This window comes from Heterodontus francisci, chromosome 16, assembly GCF_036365525.1.
Source record: "Heterodontus francisci isolate sHetFra1 chromosome 16, sHetFra1.hap1, whole genome shotgun sequence".
Taxonomy (NCBI): domain Eukaryota; kingdom Metazoa; phylum Chordata; class Chondrichthyes; order Heterodontiformes; family Heterodontidae; genus Heterodontus; species Heterodontus francisci.
In genome coordinates, this window is record NC_090386.1 from 88601454 (window position 1) to 88618903 (window position 17450).

At 44.3% G+C, this 17450-nt stretch overlaps 1 protein-coding gene across 5 annotated transcripts in view; it reads right to left on the reverse strand.

The window, feature by feature from the left end:
* LOC137378342 (protein CBFA2T1-like) overlaps positions 1 to 17450 on the reverse strand; it is a 137847-nt gene that overhangs the window by 30213 nt on the left and 90184 nt on the right. For 4 of the 5 annotated variants that reach the window (XM_068048602.1, XM_068048601.1, XM_068048603.1 and 1 more), the window contains 3 exons: positions 13920 to 14149; positions 10102 to 10191; positions 709 to 887 (listed from right to left, as the gene is read on the reverse strand). In XM_068048602.1, the coding sequence (XP_067904703.1) occupies positions 709 to 887; positions 10102 to 10191; positions 13920 to 14149 (499 nt within the window). The remainder of the gene's footprint in view (positions 1 to 708; positions 888 to 10101; positions 10192 to 13919; positions 14150 to 17450) is intronic. The other variant, XM_068048605.1, reaches the window with a different exon arrangement.

Genomic DNA, 17450 nt, shown 5'->3' on the forward strand with positions numbered 1-17450 from the left:
ACTTAGCAAGTCCCACTTCAGCCCTTTCCCTGTAACCCTGCAAATCTTTTCCCACCAGATGTTTATTCAATTCCCCTTTTGAAAATCACAATTAAATCTGCCTCCACTACTCTTTCAGCCAGTACATTCCAGATCCTAATCACTCGCTTGGTAAAAATGTCACCTTTGGTTCTTTTGCCAATCACCTCAAATCAGTGTCTTCTAGTTTTTGAGCCTTCTGCCAATGAGGACAATTTCTCCCCGTCTACTCTGTCTGGACCACTCATGATTTTGAACACCTCTATCAAATCTCCTCTCAACTTTCTGTTCTCTAAGGAGTTCAGCTCCAGCTTCTCCGATCTGCCCTCATAACTGAAGTCCCTCGTCCCTGGACCTATTCTCGCGAATCTTTTCTTCCCCCTCTCTAAAGCCTTCGCATCCTTCCTAAAGTGTGGCGCCCAGAATTGGACACAATGCTCTAGTTGAGGCTGAATCAGTGTTTCATAAAGTTTGTCGCTGAGATTCCCTGAACAATTGTGCCACACAGGCTGTTCAGTTACGTTTACTGCCCATTAAAAGTCTCGCACATTGCACTCATTTCCCTCTAAACGTCACATCTACTTCCTGTCACATTTTCGACCTCACACTTCAAAATAACTTCCGGGTCACTGCAAGCAGGGCCAATGACGAGGGATCTGCAGGTGGACAGACTTTGAAGATGAGGTTTACCTTTCTGGGCTGTTCCTCTTGCCATTCTCGTTGACCTCCAACAGGTCCGTTGAGTTGACGGGGGATGTGGCATTGGCATTCAGCAGCAGGTGTTCATGTTGTGCCAAGTACTGAGCAGGCGTCTGTTTTGCAGAGCGGGCGCAGTGTAGTAGCTCCCGCTGCAGCAGTGGCAGGTTGGCCTGGTAAAAACAAAAATCACACACGACCTCACCACCATCTTCAAATATTATGTATTGTTTCCACTGTCATCAACTACAACTACTTGCATTTATATAGCGCCTTTAACATAGTAAAATGTCCCAAGGTGCGTCACAGGAGCATTATCAAAGTTTGACACAGAGCCACATAAGGAAATATTAGGACAGGTGACCAAAAGTGAAGTCAAGGAGGTAGGTTTTAATGAACTTCTTAAAGGAGGGAAGAGAGGTGGAGAGGTTTAGGGAGGGAATTCCAGAGCTTAGGACCCTAGGCAACTGAAAGTATGGCCACCAATGGGAGAGTGATGATGAAAGGGATGCACAGGAGGCCAGAATTGGAGGAGCGCAGATATCCCAGACAGCTGTACGGTTGGAGAAGGTTACAGGAGTGGGGAGGGATGAGGCCATTGAGGATCTTGAACACAAGATTGAGAATTTTAAAATTGAGGCTTTGTCGAACCAGGAGCCAATATAGATCAGCGAGCATAGGTTGTTGTAAATCTAATAAATAACTAGCGAATTTCAACTCAGAGGAAAGCAACACGGTTCAAGAAAAACAGAGGCTATAAATGGGGATTTAACTTACTTTCTCCCTATTTTCAAATTTCCCTCATAGAAACATAGGAGCAGGAGTAGACCATTTGGCCCATCGAGCCTGCTCTGCCGTTCAATACGATCATGGCTGAGCATCCACTTCGATGCATTTTTTCCCCACACTATCCTCAAATTCCCTTATGTCATTTGTATTTAGAAATCTGTCGATCTCTGCTTTAAACATACTCAATGACTGATCCTTATTCCTATCACACAGAATGTGACAAATATATGGGGTAGGATAATCTAGTGGTTATGTGACCAGACTAGTAATACAGTGGCTTGTATTAATATTTCAAATCCCACCAAAAGAAGTTTGAGACCATGAATTTATTGGATGGTCATTATAAACCTTACTGGTTCACTCATGCCTTTTAGGGAAGGAACCTGCCGTCTTTACCTGGTCTGGGCCTATTTATAACTCCAGTCCCACACTAACGTGTTTGATTGTTAAATGCCCTTTGAAGTGGCCTAACAAGCCACTCAGTCTCATCAAACTGCTAGCGGAAGGTCAAGAGGGTCATCACCACCTTCTCAAGGAGATCTAGAGATGTGCAATAAATAAAGCCAGGTTAGGTCACAACTAGAGTATTGTGTCCAGTTCTGGTCACCACACTTTAGGAAGGATGTGAGGGTCATGAGAAGTGCAGCGATGAAAATAAAGAACCAAACTGAAGAGTTATTAAAAAAAGGAACAATTTTAAAGAGACTGGTACATGTGCTGTCAACAAAATGGAGGACAAGACACATGACCCTCAGCATCTCTTACACTCAAATCCACATCCATGTCTACTACGACTGAAATCCAATTAATAATAATATAAAAGCAAAATACCGCAGATGCTGGAAATCTGAAATAAAACCAAAAAAGTGCCAGAAATACTCAGCAGGTCTGGCAGCATCTGTGGAGGGAGAAGCAAAGTTAACATTTCAGGGGGCAGTGACCGTTCATCAGAACTGGCAAATGTAATAGGTTTTAAGCAAATAAAGTGGGGGGTGGGGCAAAAGAGAAAAAATGGGAAGGTGTTGATAGGACAGAGGGTCACAGAGAATAACTGACAAGGAGGTCATGGGGCAAAGGCAAAGACAAAGAGTGTGTTAATGGTGTGGTGAAATACAAAGCATCAGTGCAGAGAGGATGTTAAATGACAGAATAATGAAAGCCCTAGCCACAAGCAAAGACACATGGAAAAAAAGAAAAAAAAAAAGTGGGCAGGCACATGACCCAAGACATCAGCATCATCTTCAACTCAAAGAGAGCCATGAGGGGTCTGCAACAGCCCAACGAATACCAGTCAACCAGCAAACAGGCCTGCAACTTTAAAAATTCACCTTTCGAGGAGGATCCCACAGGTTATTCCTGAAACAACAGACTTTTACAACCTGAACTCTGAACTCCTTTTATCCCGTCCTTTTCTATCTATCTTTTCGAGAGTGCGTGTGAGAATGAATGCGGGCGTGAGTGGTGTTACGATCGTTTCAGAATTTATTTGAAATAGTTATTTTTTTAACTACAAGAAAGCCTATCACTGTCTGTTTATTTGCCAAATAAAATACAAGGGGTTTAAACACTAGTCACAAAAACACTTTCTGTGGTCAGCTGGAAGGAGAACATTGGAAACAAACCATGCCATCTCCCACCTGCCCATTTCAGGGTGCAGAGCAGATTTACCAGGGATGAGGGATTTTAGCTGCAAGGTTAGGTTGGAAAAGCTGGGGTTGTTTTCCTTGGAGCAAAGTAGTTTGCAGGGAAATTTTATAAGAGGTGTACAAGATTATGACAGATTTGGATGTGATAGACAAAGAAAAGCTGTTCCCATTAACTGATTGTACAAGCACTAAGGGACACTGATATAAGGTTTGGGCAAGGATGCAGGGAGGATGTGAGCAAGAACATTTTTACGCAATGACCTGGAACTCACTGCTTACGAGGGTGGTGGAAGCAGAGACAATCAATAATTTCAAAAGAAAATTGGATGAGCACTTGAGGGAAATAAACTTGCAGGGTTATGGGGATTGAGCGAGTGGGGGAATGGGACTAACTGGATTGATCTATAGAGAGGTGGAACGGACTCTATGGGCCAAATGGCCTCCTTCTGTGTTGTTAATGATTCTGTGGAATGCCAATGTTACTAGCAACACACACATCCCGGGAACAAATAAAACAAAAAATATCCAATCCTTCTTTAAGATCAAGTGTGATCAGCTCCCAGTCCTCTGGGAATGCTGGTCTGCAACCAACTAGCATGATTCTGAGAGAACAGACGGAGTGGACAACCTCTAGGAAACCTATATCAGTTCTCTATTCATACTAAATATAGAATGTGCTTAAAGGAACAAGGAGGGAAATTTCCACTTCATTTCGCAAATCCTTAAATATATTTCTTTTTCAAGAGCACGACAAATGGGACAGGCCAGTCAGTCACTTTGGTTTATCCATCCAACAACCCCTAATGTCCACCCTTGCAACATCTAATTGTGTTTTACGTGATCTCTGAGTTTTTGCCTCTAATATTGTATTTGGAAACTCTTTCCATGTATTGATCTCTCTTTATATGAGTAACTTCCTGCCATTACGCCTGGATTTATTTGAGTTTTGGCTTGAGTTTGAAACTAAACATAATTTACTTTTCTGGAGCCGTGGCTCAGTGGGTTGCACTCGTCTCTGACTTAGAAATTTGTGGGTTCGATGCTGCACTGTTGGAAGGCGCCATCTTTTTAGATGAGACATTAAACCAAGGCCCCGTCTGCCCTCTCAGCTGAATGCAAAAGATCACGTGGCACTAGTTTGAAGAGGAGCAGGGGACTTGTCCCCAGTGTCCTGACCCCTACTTAATCCTCAACCACCAAGAGTCAAGTAGGTTATCTAGTCATTATCACACCCGGTTATTTGTGGGAGCTTGCTGTGCACAAATTGGCTGTCGCGTTTCCTACATTACAACAGAAACTGCATTTCAAGAGTACTTCATTGGCTGTAATGTGCTTTGGGGCATCCGGAGGTCATGGAAGGTGCTACATAAATGCAAGACTTTCTTTTAGTGTTCCGAATTAATCTCATCTACAATGTCACCTATTTTATCTATCTCGATAAGATCACTTCTCAGTTTGCCTCCTTCAAACTGGTTCATGATTTTGGCGTGTACATCTTGCAGACAAAATCTTCCAGTAATGATATTCCCAATCAGCAGAGAGAAAATCCCAGTGGGGAATGGGTCCTTTAATTGCTAATTGCGGCCCTTCCATACAAAGTGCCTGATTAAATGAAGCAGAAGTGGATGCTTCACACACATCTCTTGCAATGTGCTTCATTATCCAACAACATTGAACTCCAGCTACAAGTCAGCCAACACGACAGCGCCAGTAATATTTTTCTTGGACAACAGCCTGTGTCGTCAAGGGTAGCCAGATAAAATGAAAGATCTGGCTTGGCGTGTCTTGAGATGACAGTGAAATCTGAAACATTAACACACTCCCAGTAACAAACCAATTGAGAGTGTGATAATGTGCAATAAAAATAATCTTCACTTCCTAGGCAACGGGGACCAGATTCCCACCGCTGACTCATTAAGGAGATTCGGACTAAATTACATAGAATTAAACGGAAAGTACAGCACAGAAACAGGCCATTCAGCCCACCTGGTCAGTGCTGCTGTTCATGGTCAAGCTTTTGGTCACCTGTCCCAATATATCCTTATGTGGCCCGTTTTAAACTTTGTTGATAACGCTGCTGTGAAGTGCCTTGGGAAATGTTACTACATTAAAGGTGCTATATAAACGCAAGATGTTATGCTCCACATGAGTCTCTTCCCACCCCTCTTCATCGCATTCTATCAGCATATGCTTCTATTCCTTTCGCCCTCATGTGCTTATCTAGCTTCCCCTTGAATACATCTATGGCAATTGTCTCCCTGCTCCCCACATTTGCACCAACCTCTGGATAAAGAGGTTTCTCCAGAATTCCCTATTGGATGATTCGGCTTACTTAAGCAATTCCTATTGCACAGTGCGATCCCGGGCTGCTGCTGCTTCTGATTTTCTACAGCATTGAGCTCCCCTGGTGCCTCCATGGTACTGAGTCATACAGGCGAAAAGTACCTCGACCCCACGGCTTGCATTGAGTCAGCTGACCTCAGCAGGGATGCACTGGAACCAGTTTCAATGCCCCTGGACAATTGGAGAGGGGTTGAAAAAAAAAACAAGGTCTCTGCTGCAGATGAGAATCCAATGACCCTGTGCGCATGTATGGATTCAAGGTGAGGACAGATTGGACATGACTGTGATGCTCACTTGGTCAAATAGTCTGCTGATGCTCGCTGTCCAGAAGGGCTATTTGGTAGTGCCTAAATGATGATACCTCACTATGGATTACCAACCTTCAGGAGAAGATTAAAAACAACTAAAATTAAAAGGGTACATACAGTGACATAGATATTTAATTCATCATTCAGAGAAAAACTGTAAATGGGGTCAGCAAAGGATCACATTGTGTCAGAAATTAACCTTGGTGTCAAATTTTGTCGGACAACGCTCCTGTGAAGTGTCTTGAGACATTTTACGACACTAAAGGCGTTATATAAATGCAAGTTGTTGTTCCATGCAAACACCAAACGTTATCTGGAGAAGGTGCTGTTGGCAGCACAATATCATCCCTTTAAGTTTTTCTTAAAGTGCTGGAAGGAGAAGGTGTGGAGGAGGGGAATAAAGGACACTTTAAAATCCCGCCCATTGAATGACTGGCAGTCCAAAAACTCAAAGGTATCCTAGCTGCCTGTGACCGTAACTTGATCACGCCAGCATTTCACGAACCAGATCCCTCATTCTTCCCCAAAAACTTCTTGATTAAGTTCATCTCCCAGAGACGAGGGGAGAGAAAGAAAAGAAAACCACAAACACACAGGCACTTGCAAGCATAGCTCAAAATCCTATTTTACAGCCAGACGCACAGTTTGATATTATGCAAATAACTGCACTCCAGCGAGTTTTCCTTTCTCCTTGGTGAGATCAAAGACAATTAAAGACGGGTAATGTCGATCGGAATGGGCTGCGAAATCTTACTGGTGCTAATGTCAGCAGTGGACCCAGTAATTGAAATGGTTTCCATTATCTTTGCAGCGAGCAATTTGACATACTGCAGATTGGAATGGGAGTCGGAGGATTACATTAATGTAATGAAAGGCAGGCTGAAGTGAAGGCAGTTACAGCTGCTTCCCCTCATTGAGGATTCAGCTCAAATATCCAAACACATATGGTCCCTGTCATTTACTCTTCCCTCAGAGGGCGGATGCTATAGTTCTCAGTGAAAAAAAAATCCTCCCGTTCGAATGATTGCCACTAAGTGATATGATGCCCATATGGTGTGCGATGCTTCCATAAAAAAAGGTTTTGCAGCATGGTTTCACACTAATGCTCTGCAATAGACACCACCCCCACTGCCACCACCACTCCTCCCCTTCCTCCCCTTGGGAAAGCAGCTCCCACCATAAACACCAGTCAGTCAAGACGGCATCGGAGAGATAGACTGCAGTAATAAAAGATTTTTCCCCCCACCCCCGCCACTCCCCAATTAATAAAAATGAAGACACTCAAAATTAAGATATAAATCAAGAACAAAAACTGCAAATGGTGAAACGAGGCAGAAAATGGGTGGAAATATCCAGAAGCCTCTGACAAGAGATTAACGTTTTCAACTGATGGTGGGTTTTTAAAAACCAGAATTTTCTTTCGTTGACAGATTAACTACGTTCACCATTTTCTACATGTATTCCAAAATAAGAATATAATCAGAGCAGGAGTAGGCTGTTTGGCCCCTCAAACCTGCTCCCCCATTGAATAAAATCATGGCTGATCTTCCACCTCAATTCCACTTTCCCACCCTATCCCCATGGCCCTTCATTCCCTTAGAGTTCAAAAATCAATTAATCTTAGTCTTGAATCTACTCAACGACGGAGCATCCACAGCTCTCTGGGGAGTTGGACATGGCTAACCTCTTATCCTGAGACTATGACCCCTAGTTCTAGACTCCCCAGCCAGGGGAAACAAACCTTTAGCAAACGCAAGTGTTAAGGTTGGTGGTTTACAGCAGCAGTCGTCACTCAGATGCAATTAGTTTCAAGATCATTTCTAGAAGCAATAAGTTACTGTCGACACCCTCCGCCCACTGCCAAGTTTCAGATCTATGGAGTATTGCTGAGAGAACCACACGTGCAGTATGAACGCAATGCCTGAGCTTTTGAAACGGGCTGCAGAGAATTTAATGCCTGCGACAGCCAACATGGGGCTGCCAATTCTGGTTGGGCGGGTATTCTTGGACGTTTCGTCACATGTCCTCCTGCCTCCAACCACCTCTTCTGGATAAACAGCCATTTTTATCCACTCCAATAATTTTGATAAACAAAAATGTTCAAAGAAAATGGGAAAAAAAGTACATTTCTTTTGAAACGCCCCTATGATTTTCTTCCCAGATGTTGCTCGCAGCAGCATCCAGGAGATTAATCTTTAATCCCTGGAGACTCCAGATCAATCCTGGAGAGTTGGCAACCCTAAAATCGCACAATGTCAATGAATGTTTTCGACGCACAGCAAGACTAAGTGACAGCTTGATTTTCAAAAGAGGGACTGGAAGGTGGTGGTCCGTGTAGCACAGAAGGCTGAGAAACTAAATTGGGAGAGAGAAATAGCAGAAAGTCCAGGTTTTCTTTGCCATTTTTTGATTCTCCTTTCCTGCTAAGCTTCAGTTGGATTTGGGCTTGCTGGGCTAATCACCAAAGTAGCCAATTTTGTCTGTCTGACCCTAGACAGCAGGGCAGTAAATCATCCAATCCTACCCTCACCCAGCAGGGATAGGACCTATCAATCGGCGCGTTCTAATATCACTTTGGCGGAGATCAGCGAACTCATGCGAGGTCTGTCCTGGGATGAGTGGCTCCATATCATATTGGTCGGTCCATCTAACCCATTGGACCATCATGGCAGCTCAAGCTGTTACATGGAATGGGCATTTAGGCAGGTTTGTGGCATTAATAGAAAGTGCATCATTTTCATTGAGGGACTAAAGGTATTCTCCAGAGACTGAACCACCAACACCTCCACTCATGCAGTAGCGAGAGCTACATCCATGTATTCATTTGCCAAGATGAAGATCCTATTCCCCCAGCGACTTCATTAAAAAGGAACTCTAACTGCTGCAGTCAAAAGATCTCATACATTGCCACTCCACATCACACCTTGCATTAAAGCCACTGATTAACATTACACCTTCCATTGTAATGACCTTACAGTGACAAGAAAAAAACTCTGCAAAGGTGAGGTCATTATTGACCTATATATAAATCTTGCAGCCAACATATTTCAGACATCAGACATTGTAGCAGTTGTAAAACAATTATGCAAAAAAAAAAGAGAAAGAATGCCAGTGACTAACCGGGAGCATAAAATTTACAAACAGTTAGAATTGTCATCTGATTAACCTCAGCTGTGAATAGGTAGCAAGAATTACCTAGACTTGCCTATTTAAGACCTGCGGCCTTAAAGAGATCGTTTGGGTTACCAGTTAAACATTAAACCCACTGAACAGCAGTGTACTGCTAGATGCTACAAACCTCTTCGCCCTTCATTGATATAGTGCTTTATGCTTTCAAACTGATGGACCGAGACAACCCGGAAAGAAATATTTTGTAGAGAAACGTCTTTTGGGGGATGGCATGAAGCCATTGTGAGGCTGGAGACTGTCGACAACACACAATTCGTGTCCTCGGAGATGGGCTTCTACACAAGCTGCCTGGTCCCATGTTGCCTCTGATCACCAACTTGAATGCACAAAATACTTAGTGACGAGGGAGAACTGAGTGACGGGGGAGAACTGCGATACCAGAAATGATTAGATTTCCCTGTATAATTTTATGGCAGTTCAGTAAAGTTTGCTGTCCCTTTTAAAGAAAAGTCCCCTTCCTGAGGGAATACCAAAAATGGGAAATTACCTGAAGGTAGGATTGCCAGCCCTCCAGGGTTGGTCTAGCATCTCCAGAAATTAAAGATTAACATCCCAGGAGAAAAATCATAGGGGCAGTACATTTTTTTTTCATTTTATTTGAACACTTTCATTTATTAATTATAAAAATATGGGCAATGGATTAAAATACTTTGTGCCAGATAGTCAACAATTATCCAAGCAGGTAATGAAGACTCTGCAGGCTTTCCAATTGGTGTGGGAAAGCAGTGCGTCACAAGGATGGACGTGTCAGGTGACCAATGGTGGGAGGGTGGAGGCTAGAGGTCATGGTATGAAACCTCCCAGAACATGCCCAGAGATGGCAACCCTACCTCACACTAACTACACATGCATGAGTAGTCCCTTAAAGGGCAGGAGGCACAATAGAAAAGGATTTTATTAGCATAGCCAAATGGTCAAATCCAGGGTATCCATTTAGGTGGTGGTCAGTTGGGCGAAGGTCATGGAGTTCTTCATGTTGCTTATATTGAGTGACACATGACAACTGCCATGATGGATTCTCCGTTTCCTCCCATTCCCCACCCCCCCCCCCAAAAAAAATTAGGCCCTCACAAGACAATGGACGTACTTTAAAGAGGAGGCGACTGCATTACCTTTAGAAATGGAATTACAAAGGGTCGCAGTGGGAAGTTTGTTGCCTCTTGCAGCTTGGAGTGAAACTCTTCAATGGTCACTGTTGAATTCTGGAAGGTTAAGTAAGAAAATAAAAAACAAGTCAGTTGGTGGTTTGTAAGTGAAGCCATATCCTAAGGTCAGGGGGTTCGTCTTTTGTTGCAATACTCCAATATCACTTTTCCCTCGAAGGATGGTATAAGGTCCATCAAGAACTGGTCCTGCTTAACCTAAACTCTTGGGATTATGATCCGTCAGATAATTGGAGGCATTTGCTAAATCTCCACTCTGCCTGGCCTGGGAATAAGCCTCCAAAACCAACCAAGTTTTTGATAAAGTCCCTGCAGAATGGTTTTTAGGAACTGGTTTTTAATTCAAAAAGTAGAGTTGGGGTGTTGTGTTACCACAAAATGAGCCATATCCAGTGACTGTAATATGCCAACATGGGTTACTTCTTAATACCACTGACCTTATTGAAATCTTTTGATTAGCGTGAAGATTGGTTCTCGTGAATCTATCTCCTTCCACAAAAATGAGAAACACTTTGAACTTTGGCAGATACATTTATATTTAGTCTGACTACTGACAAACTGGTTAACAAATCATAACAAACATAAGTCACAAAAAAATCTTGCTCATGTTAAAAAAATTTTACTCATGTTAACATCAGGGTAGACCGGTTTTCTGGTTGTAACTGTTCCCTAAATATTACAGAATTCCAGAGTAATTATTTCTAGATTGGTTAAAAGTTCATTCAACCAAGAAGACCACTTCTAAATTGGTTGGGACAATAATCCAGTCATATTTAAATCAATTATATTTAACTTAGTTGATCAAAAACCCTGACTTGGTGTAAATAGGGTCAATGTGAGGATAGTCTATGTGAAGCCTTTCTTTGTAATACATTAGAATCTGTGATGATTAATGTGGTTATGATTATCCACATGTCCAATGCATTTAGAAGCATCAAGCGAAGAACATGCACTGACATACTGCTCCAATATAAAATCAGACCTACAAGTTATAACCCCACATACCATTTTAGATGGGTTAGATAAGGCGACTCTCAAAAACACAGTAAACAGTACAAAGTTTTATTTTGTTTGCATTGCACCAAAATGTATCCATTTCCCATTCTAAAATGCAAATTTTAAATTTTGTGTGCACTAACATGTCAGATCCTGGACTGGAGGATTTTCCACAATCTTTGAGCCAGGGTCAGGATCAAGCACTCTATCGCCAGAATTTTTCGTTGGGCGGGAGGCCCCATCCACTGGCCAAAAAGTCGGTGGCGAGCTTGCCTCCGCCGTGCCTGGGGAGCCAGACCAGGATTTTTCACTCCCCAGGCCTTTAATTGGTCTTGGGTGGGACTTCCACCTCCTTGAGACAGGAAGTCCCGCCTAATGGAGCTGCTGGCCAATCAGCGGGCTGGCACCTCTTAGTCCCAGCAGTGCCACCGGAAGCGGTGGCAACTGCTGGGACTACACCCAGCCATTGCAAGCAAGATGAAGGACGGCTTCGGAACTAAGGCAAGATTTTAGGGCCTTGCCAGGGACACTCGGTCGGCCCCGGTGAGGCAAGGGGCGTCGGTTGGGGTGGGGGGGGGGCGCGGGTGGGAAGTGTTGTGCATTGGGAGCGGTTGGGGCTTGGGGAGGCGCGGCCCTCCGTGGGGCACAGGGTGCCCAATCAGGAGGGCCCCCCAACCAGCCCCCAAGGAAGCCACCTGGTTTCACCAGGCGGGCTGTTTGAGGCTTCTGCTGTCCAGCCGCCAAGGGTAAAATACCAGCGGCGGCGGCCAGAGGCCTTTAATTAAGTGTCAGTTAATTGGCCACTTAAGGGCCTGGATTGGCCTGGGGTGGGCGAGCTATTTCTCGCCGCCAACGCTCCATGTAAAATTGCAGCGAGGGCGGCGGCAGTTCTCAGAATGCCCCAATGTGACATTTTTCAATTTACGACATCCATTACCCCAGTGGTCTTCAGGCAGTTTTGTTAACGTGTTCCAAATTAGGGATAATTCTGTTACCGACTACGGCCACTTGACGCATTTCAAATTGGATCTTTAAAGTCAGCACGGAAAGAAGATTTTGGTTTAGAAATTGGTCTGCATTGCGCCCGTTTTTCAGGCATAAAGTAGGCAGGCAGCATACCAATTTAGCAGTGGGATGGCCTGCACCCAACCTGTGCAGGCATTGGTTTCAATGCTAAATTTGTAGGACCCATTTTTCTTTTAGGTGGCCACAACAGGCATTCTGGTGCCTACCTAAAACAAATTGTTAGGCCCCTTGAACATGTTAATGAATGGGCCGAACTCCCATTGAAGGACCTTCTCTAGAAATTGGACTGTCATGAGCAGAATAAATCTTTTTTTTTTTTACTTTTAATGCAGCAGCATTCCTCCCAGTTCCACTATGCATCTGCTAGCTGAGACTTCTTCTTCCCCACCCCAACCCCCATCTGCTGTCCTCCCCCTCCTGAGATTTACCTGAGAGCCAGTGAAGTGTGAACTGCCTGTGGAGGTGCGACAGGTGATGGCAGCTCACCTGGAATATTTCAGGCCGGCTTTAGGCCTCTCAGTTCCGGCATGTGATACTTGCACAGCGTTGAGTCAGAAAATAGGGCCCAGAGTAGTTTCTACTCAAGTTTCAAGGTGACTGCCCAGGGTTTGGACCAAGAGCAAAGGAAGTTGCAAGGGAGTATTGATAAAATGGTAAAATGGGCAAAAAAGGGCCAGGTACACTGATATAAAAAAAGTAATTATATTTCGAAGGGGAGAAGGTTGGGTGATGTGGAAAAACAGAGGGATTTGGGGGTTCAGAGCCACAAGACATTAACAGCAGCACCTCAAGTGCAGAAGGCCATAAAATAAGTTAATGGAATACTGGGTTTTATGACAAGAGGTATAGAATATAAAAGCAGACTTCATGGCAATGCGATATAAAAACCTTAGGAGGACCACAGTTTTGGGCACCACACATAGGAAACCATGGAGAGGGTAGAGTGCAGATTCACTAGGATGCTGCCAGGTATGAGGAAATACAAACCCAGAAACACAAATGTAGAGAAAGACTCAACCAATTGGGGTTATTTTTGTTTGAACAGAGGAGATCAGAGGGTGATTTGATAGAGGTGTTAAAATGTTTTAAAATTTCTGGCATAGACGCGATAGAAATGGCCCCCTTCAGTACCTTAAATGACCATTATAAAGGGATGGTAGATAGAAACAGATGGTTTTCAGTGGTTTAACAGTTTAGAAGACGAAGTTATTGATATAAGATTATATGTGGATTTAGGACAGAGAAAAAGAGAATCCTTTTTATACAGAGGCTGTGGAATGCATTGCTGGAATTAGTGATCCATGCAGAGAGCATGTCAACGTTTAAGAGTAGGTTAGATAGGTGATGGAAAAAAGGGGAGGAAAGTGATATTGAATTGGAATTGCTGCTTGTGTGGAGGGGGAACTGTAACTGAACGGCCTGTTGTTGTGTTGTAGTTTCGAGAATTCCACACCAAGCTGTTTCTTTTTAATAATGGAGACATTGCAAAACGCAGGGGAACAAATTCAGATCTCCATCATCAGATTGACCTGCGCCCAACACAGGTTTTTGTCAGGCAAGGGATTTAGGAGTTGCGGAACCAAGGCAAGTAAATGGAGTTAAGACACACAGATCAGTCACGATCAAATTGAACAGTGGAACAGGCTCAAGAGGGGCTGAATGGCCAACTCTTACAGTCCTACTGCTTTTCTCCCTCGGCGCCCCACCTCACCCGCCCTACATTCCCCAAACAGGATCTTACTCACCACCAGCGCCAGGACAAGGCTACGCACTCGCTCCCCGATCTCTGGCGAGATGTCGTTGCCGAACTGCTGCAAGGTGGTCAGGAATCGCTTCAGCTTGCTGAGCTGGCGGGCACCGCAGGTGGCAGGCAGCTGTTGGCTGGCCAGCGAGGATGAAGGGCCGTTGCTGAACCGCTGTGGCGGTGATGGCACACCATTCAGGGCAGGAGGAGAGTGCTCAACGCCATTGGGCACTGCAACAAGGGAAAATAAAAACAAAACACACAACCTGGTTAAGAGTCACAAAGAAAGAAGTCATTTCCGTTTGGACATTTGACTTAACTCTCTAAAAGAATAGCAAAATGGGACTGCACACCGGATTCCTCTATGTCTTCTCAGAGGACTGCAAGGTCCCAGTACAGTCGACCTGATCAGCTCCTGTAGATGTGTTGGCCACCTTTAGATCAGGTTGAGAACCATTTGTGTGTGACCTTACTTTGGGAGGGAGAGAGGTGCCTGTACCTGGAACAGCTGGAGTATTGTGTTCAATTCTGAGCACACTTTGAGAAGGACCAGAAGAGATCTACCAGAACGGTCCCAAAGATGAGGCACTTCAGTCATGTGGACTGGAGAAGCTGGGGTTGTTTTCCTTAGTGTAAAGAAGGTTGGCAGGAGATTTGATAGACAGTGTACAGAATCATAAACGGTTTTGATAAGAGTAAATAAGGAGAAACTATTTCCAGTGGCAGGAGGTTTGGCAACTTGAGGATACAAATTTGAGGTGATTGGCAAAAGAACCAGAGGCAACATTAGGAAACTTTTTTTTTTTAAACACAGTGGGTTGTTATGATCTGGAATACACTGCCTGAAATGGTGGTAGAAGCAAATTCAATAGCAAGTTTTGAAAGGGAATTGGTTGAATACTTGAAGGGAAAAAAATTGAAGGGTTATGGGGAAAGAGCAGGGGAGTGGGACTAGTTCGATAGCTCTACCAAAAGAGTTAGCACGGACATGATGGGCCAAATGGCCTCCTTCTGAGCTGTATCATTCTGTGATTACAATTGGTCTCTGTGCTCCTGGGTTAGGTGAGGACAAAAATATAAGCCAGGATGCTCATAATACTTCTGTAGGAACCAGCACCTTGCAGACAATGGGTGAGGATACAATCAGGATCCCAGATCTTGCCTGCGCCCACTCACTGGAAAATCTTTGGCAAGATGATTTCAGGGAAGTTAAGTTATGACAGGGATAAAATAATTTATTTTAAAAGAGGATATTTTGAGGTGACCTGATTGAGGTTTTCAAGATTATTTGAGGGAGTAAATGAAATTGATCTAAGCCCAATTGTTCCCTACGTCAAATGGCTCAAATACAAGACATGTTAAAATAAGGAGTACGAATGCAGGTAGAACCATTTTCACTAGGGTTTCCAACTCTCCAGGATTAGCTTGGATGCTTCAGGAATTAGAGATTAATTCCCAGAACATTGCTGCGAGGAACACAAGAACAGCTAAAGGCCATTTCATCCCTCGAACTGGTTCCGCCATCCAACAAGATCATGGATGATCAACGACCAAACTCCAAATACCTGCCTGTGTCCCATGCCCCTTAATACCTTGGGTTAGCGAAAATCTAGCAAGCTCAGATTTAAAATTAACAATTGATCTAGCACCAATCACTGTTTGCAGGAGCATTCCAAACTTCCAACATCCTTTGTGTCTAAAAGCATTTCCTAATTTCACTCCTGAAATGTCTGGCTCTAATTGTTAGATTATGCCCCTTGGTCCTAGACCCGGCAACCAGCAGGAATAGTTTCTCTCTATCTACTCCCCTTAATATCCAGGAGAAGAATCACTGGGGCATAAAAAGAAATTCTATGTTATTTTCATTGAGCCTTTTCATTTATCAGTTGCAAAAACACTTGAGAAAAGGGAAGACTGGCTGTTTGACAGTCAAGAATCATCCAATTGAGTAACAGGGCACGATTTTAAGAGCCGGACAACACAAATGGCAGCCGCCACACGCTGCAGAGCTGCCGCGATCTACCGTGCGGCAGCTCATTTAGATACCCGAGTCAGCCCGAGCCCCCCCAAACCACGCGGAGGGGACTGGTTGTCCAATTCTGGCAATGGCGTCAGCTGTCTGCACACAAGCACTGGTGCCATTTTTAAAGGGCAGCCAACCCTGCCAGTAAATTTAAATTTTTAAAGAAATACCACCCCCCCACCCCCCCCACTCTCCCAAAATGTACGGAATTAAATTCTAATGCCCATTTCCCACCCTCCAAAAACAATTAAATTAAGCTTTGGAATATGACCTTCTCCCGCCCCTATCCCACCCCCCAACTTGTACAAAGTTCACAGTTTACCCCTTCCCACCATCCCCTAGACCGATGACAATTATTTGACCCACATTAAAAATCTTAACTCCACCCCTCCCCCACCTCCCCACCAGTGTCACGCCTGCTTTCCCCAGACAGGGAACATATGTAGATGCAGGTCCCGTCACCCAGCAACAGTGGGGGGGCTACTACGGAGCCTCGCCGCCGCTGGGAAGATCGGGCCCAGCCCCTCTTGTGTTGGGCCTCCGCCGGTGCCATCTTCTGCACCCCCACGGAGACCGACATCGGGGGCCCAGTAAAATCCAGCCCACGGTGTCAGTTCACTTTGCACATGGCGTGGGAAGGCAGGACGTTAAAAGGATAGGGACGCATTGGGTGACCAATGTGGAATTTTATTTGAATTAATTCATGGGATGTGGACAGTGCTAGCAAGGGCAGCATTTATTGCCCATCTCTAACAACTGAGCAGTTTAAGAGGTCGTTTCAGATGGAGTAAAGAGTTGACCACACTGCTGTAGGTCTGGAGTCACATAAAAGCCAGACAAGGCAAGGACGACAGATTTCCTTGCCTAAAGGACATGAGTACAGTTCTAAAGAGTATGCAGGGACAAAGGGACCTAGGGGTTCCTGTGCATAGATCTGAAGGTGGCAGGGCATATTGAGAGAGAGTAATTAGCGAAGCATATGGCTTCATAAATAGAGGCAAAGACTGCAAAAGCAGGGAAGTTACGCTAACCTTTTATAAAGCTCTGGTTAGGCTACAAATAGAGTATTGCATCCAGTTCTGGTCACCAAACCTCTCAAGGATCCTTGAGAGGATGCAGAGGAGATTTACCAGAATGGTTCCAGGGGTGAGGGCTTTTAGCTACAAGTTGTTCTCCTTGGAGCAAAGCAGATTGAGGAGAGATTTGATAGAGTTGTACAAGATTATGACAGGTTTAGACAAAGAAAAAGCTGTTCCCATTAGCTGATTATACAAGGACTTGGGGACACAGATTTAAGGTTTTGCACAAGAGTTTCGGGGGGGATGTGAGGAAGAACCTTTTTACGCAGTGAGTGGTAATGACGTGGAAGGCGCTGCCCACGAGAGTGGTGGAAGCAGAGGCGATCAACGATTTCAAAAGGAAGTTGGATGGGCACGCAAGGGAAATAAACTTGCAGGGCTACAGGACTAACTAACAGAGAGCTGAGATGAACTCAATAGGCTGACTGGC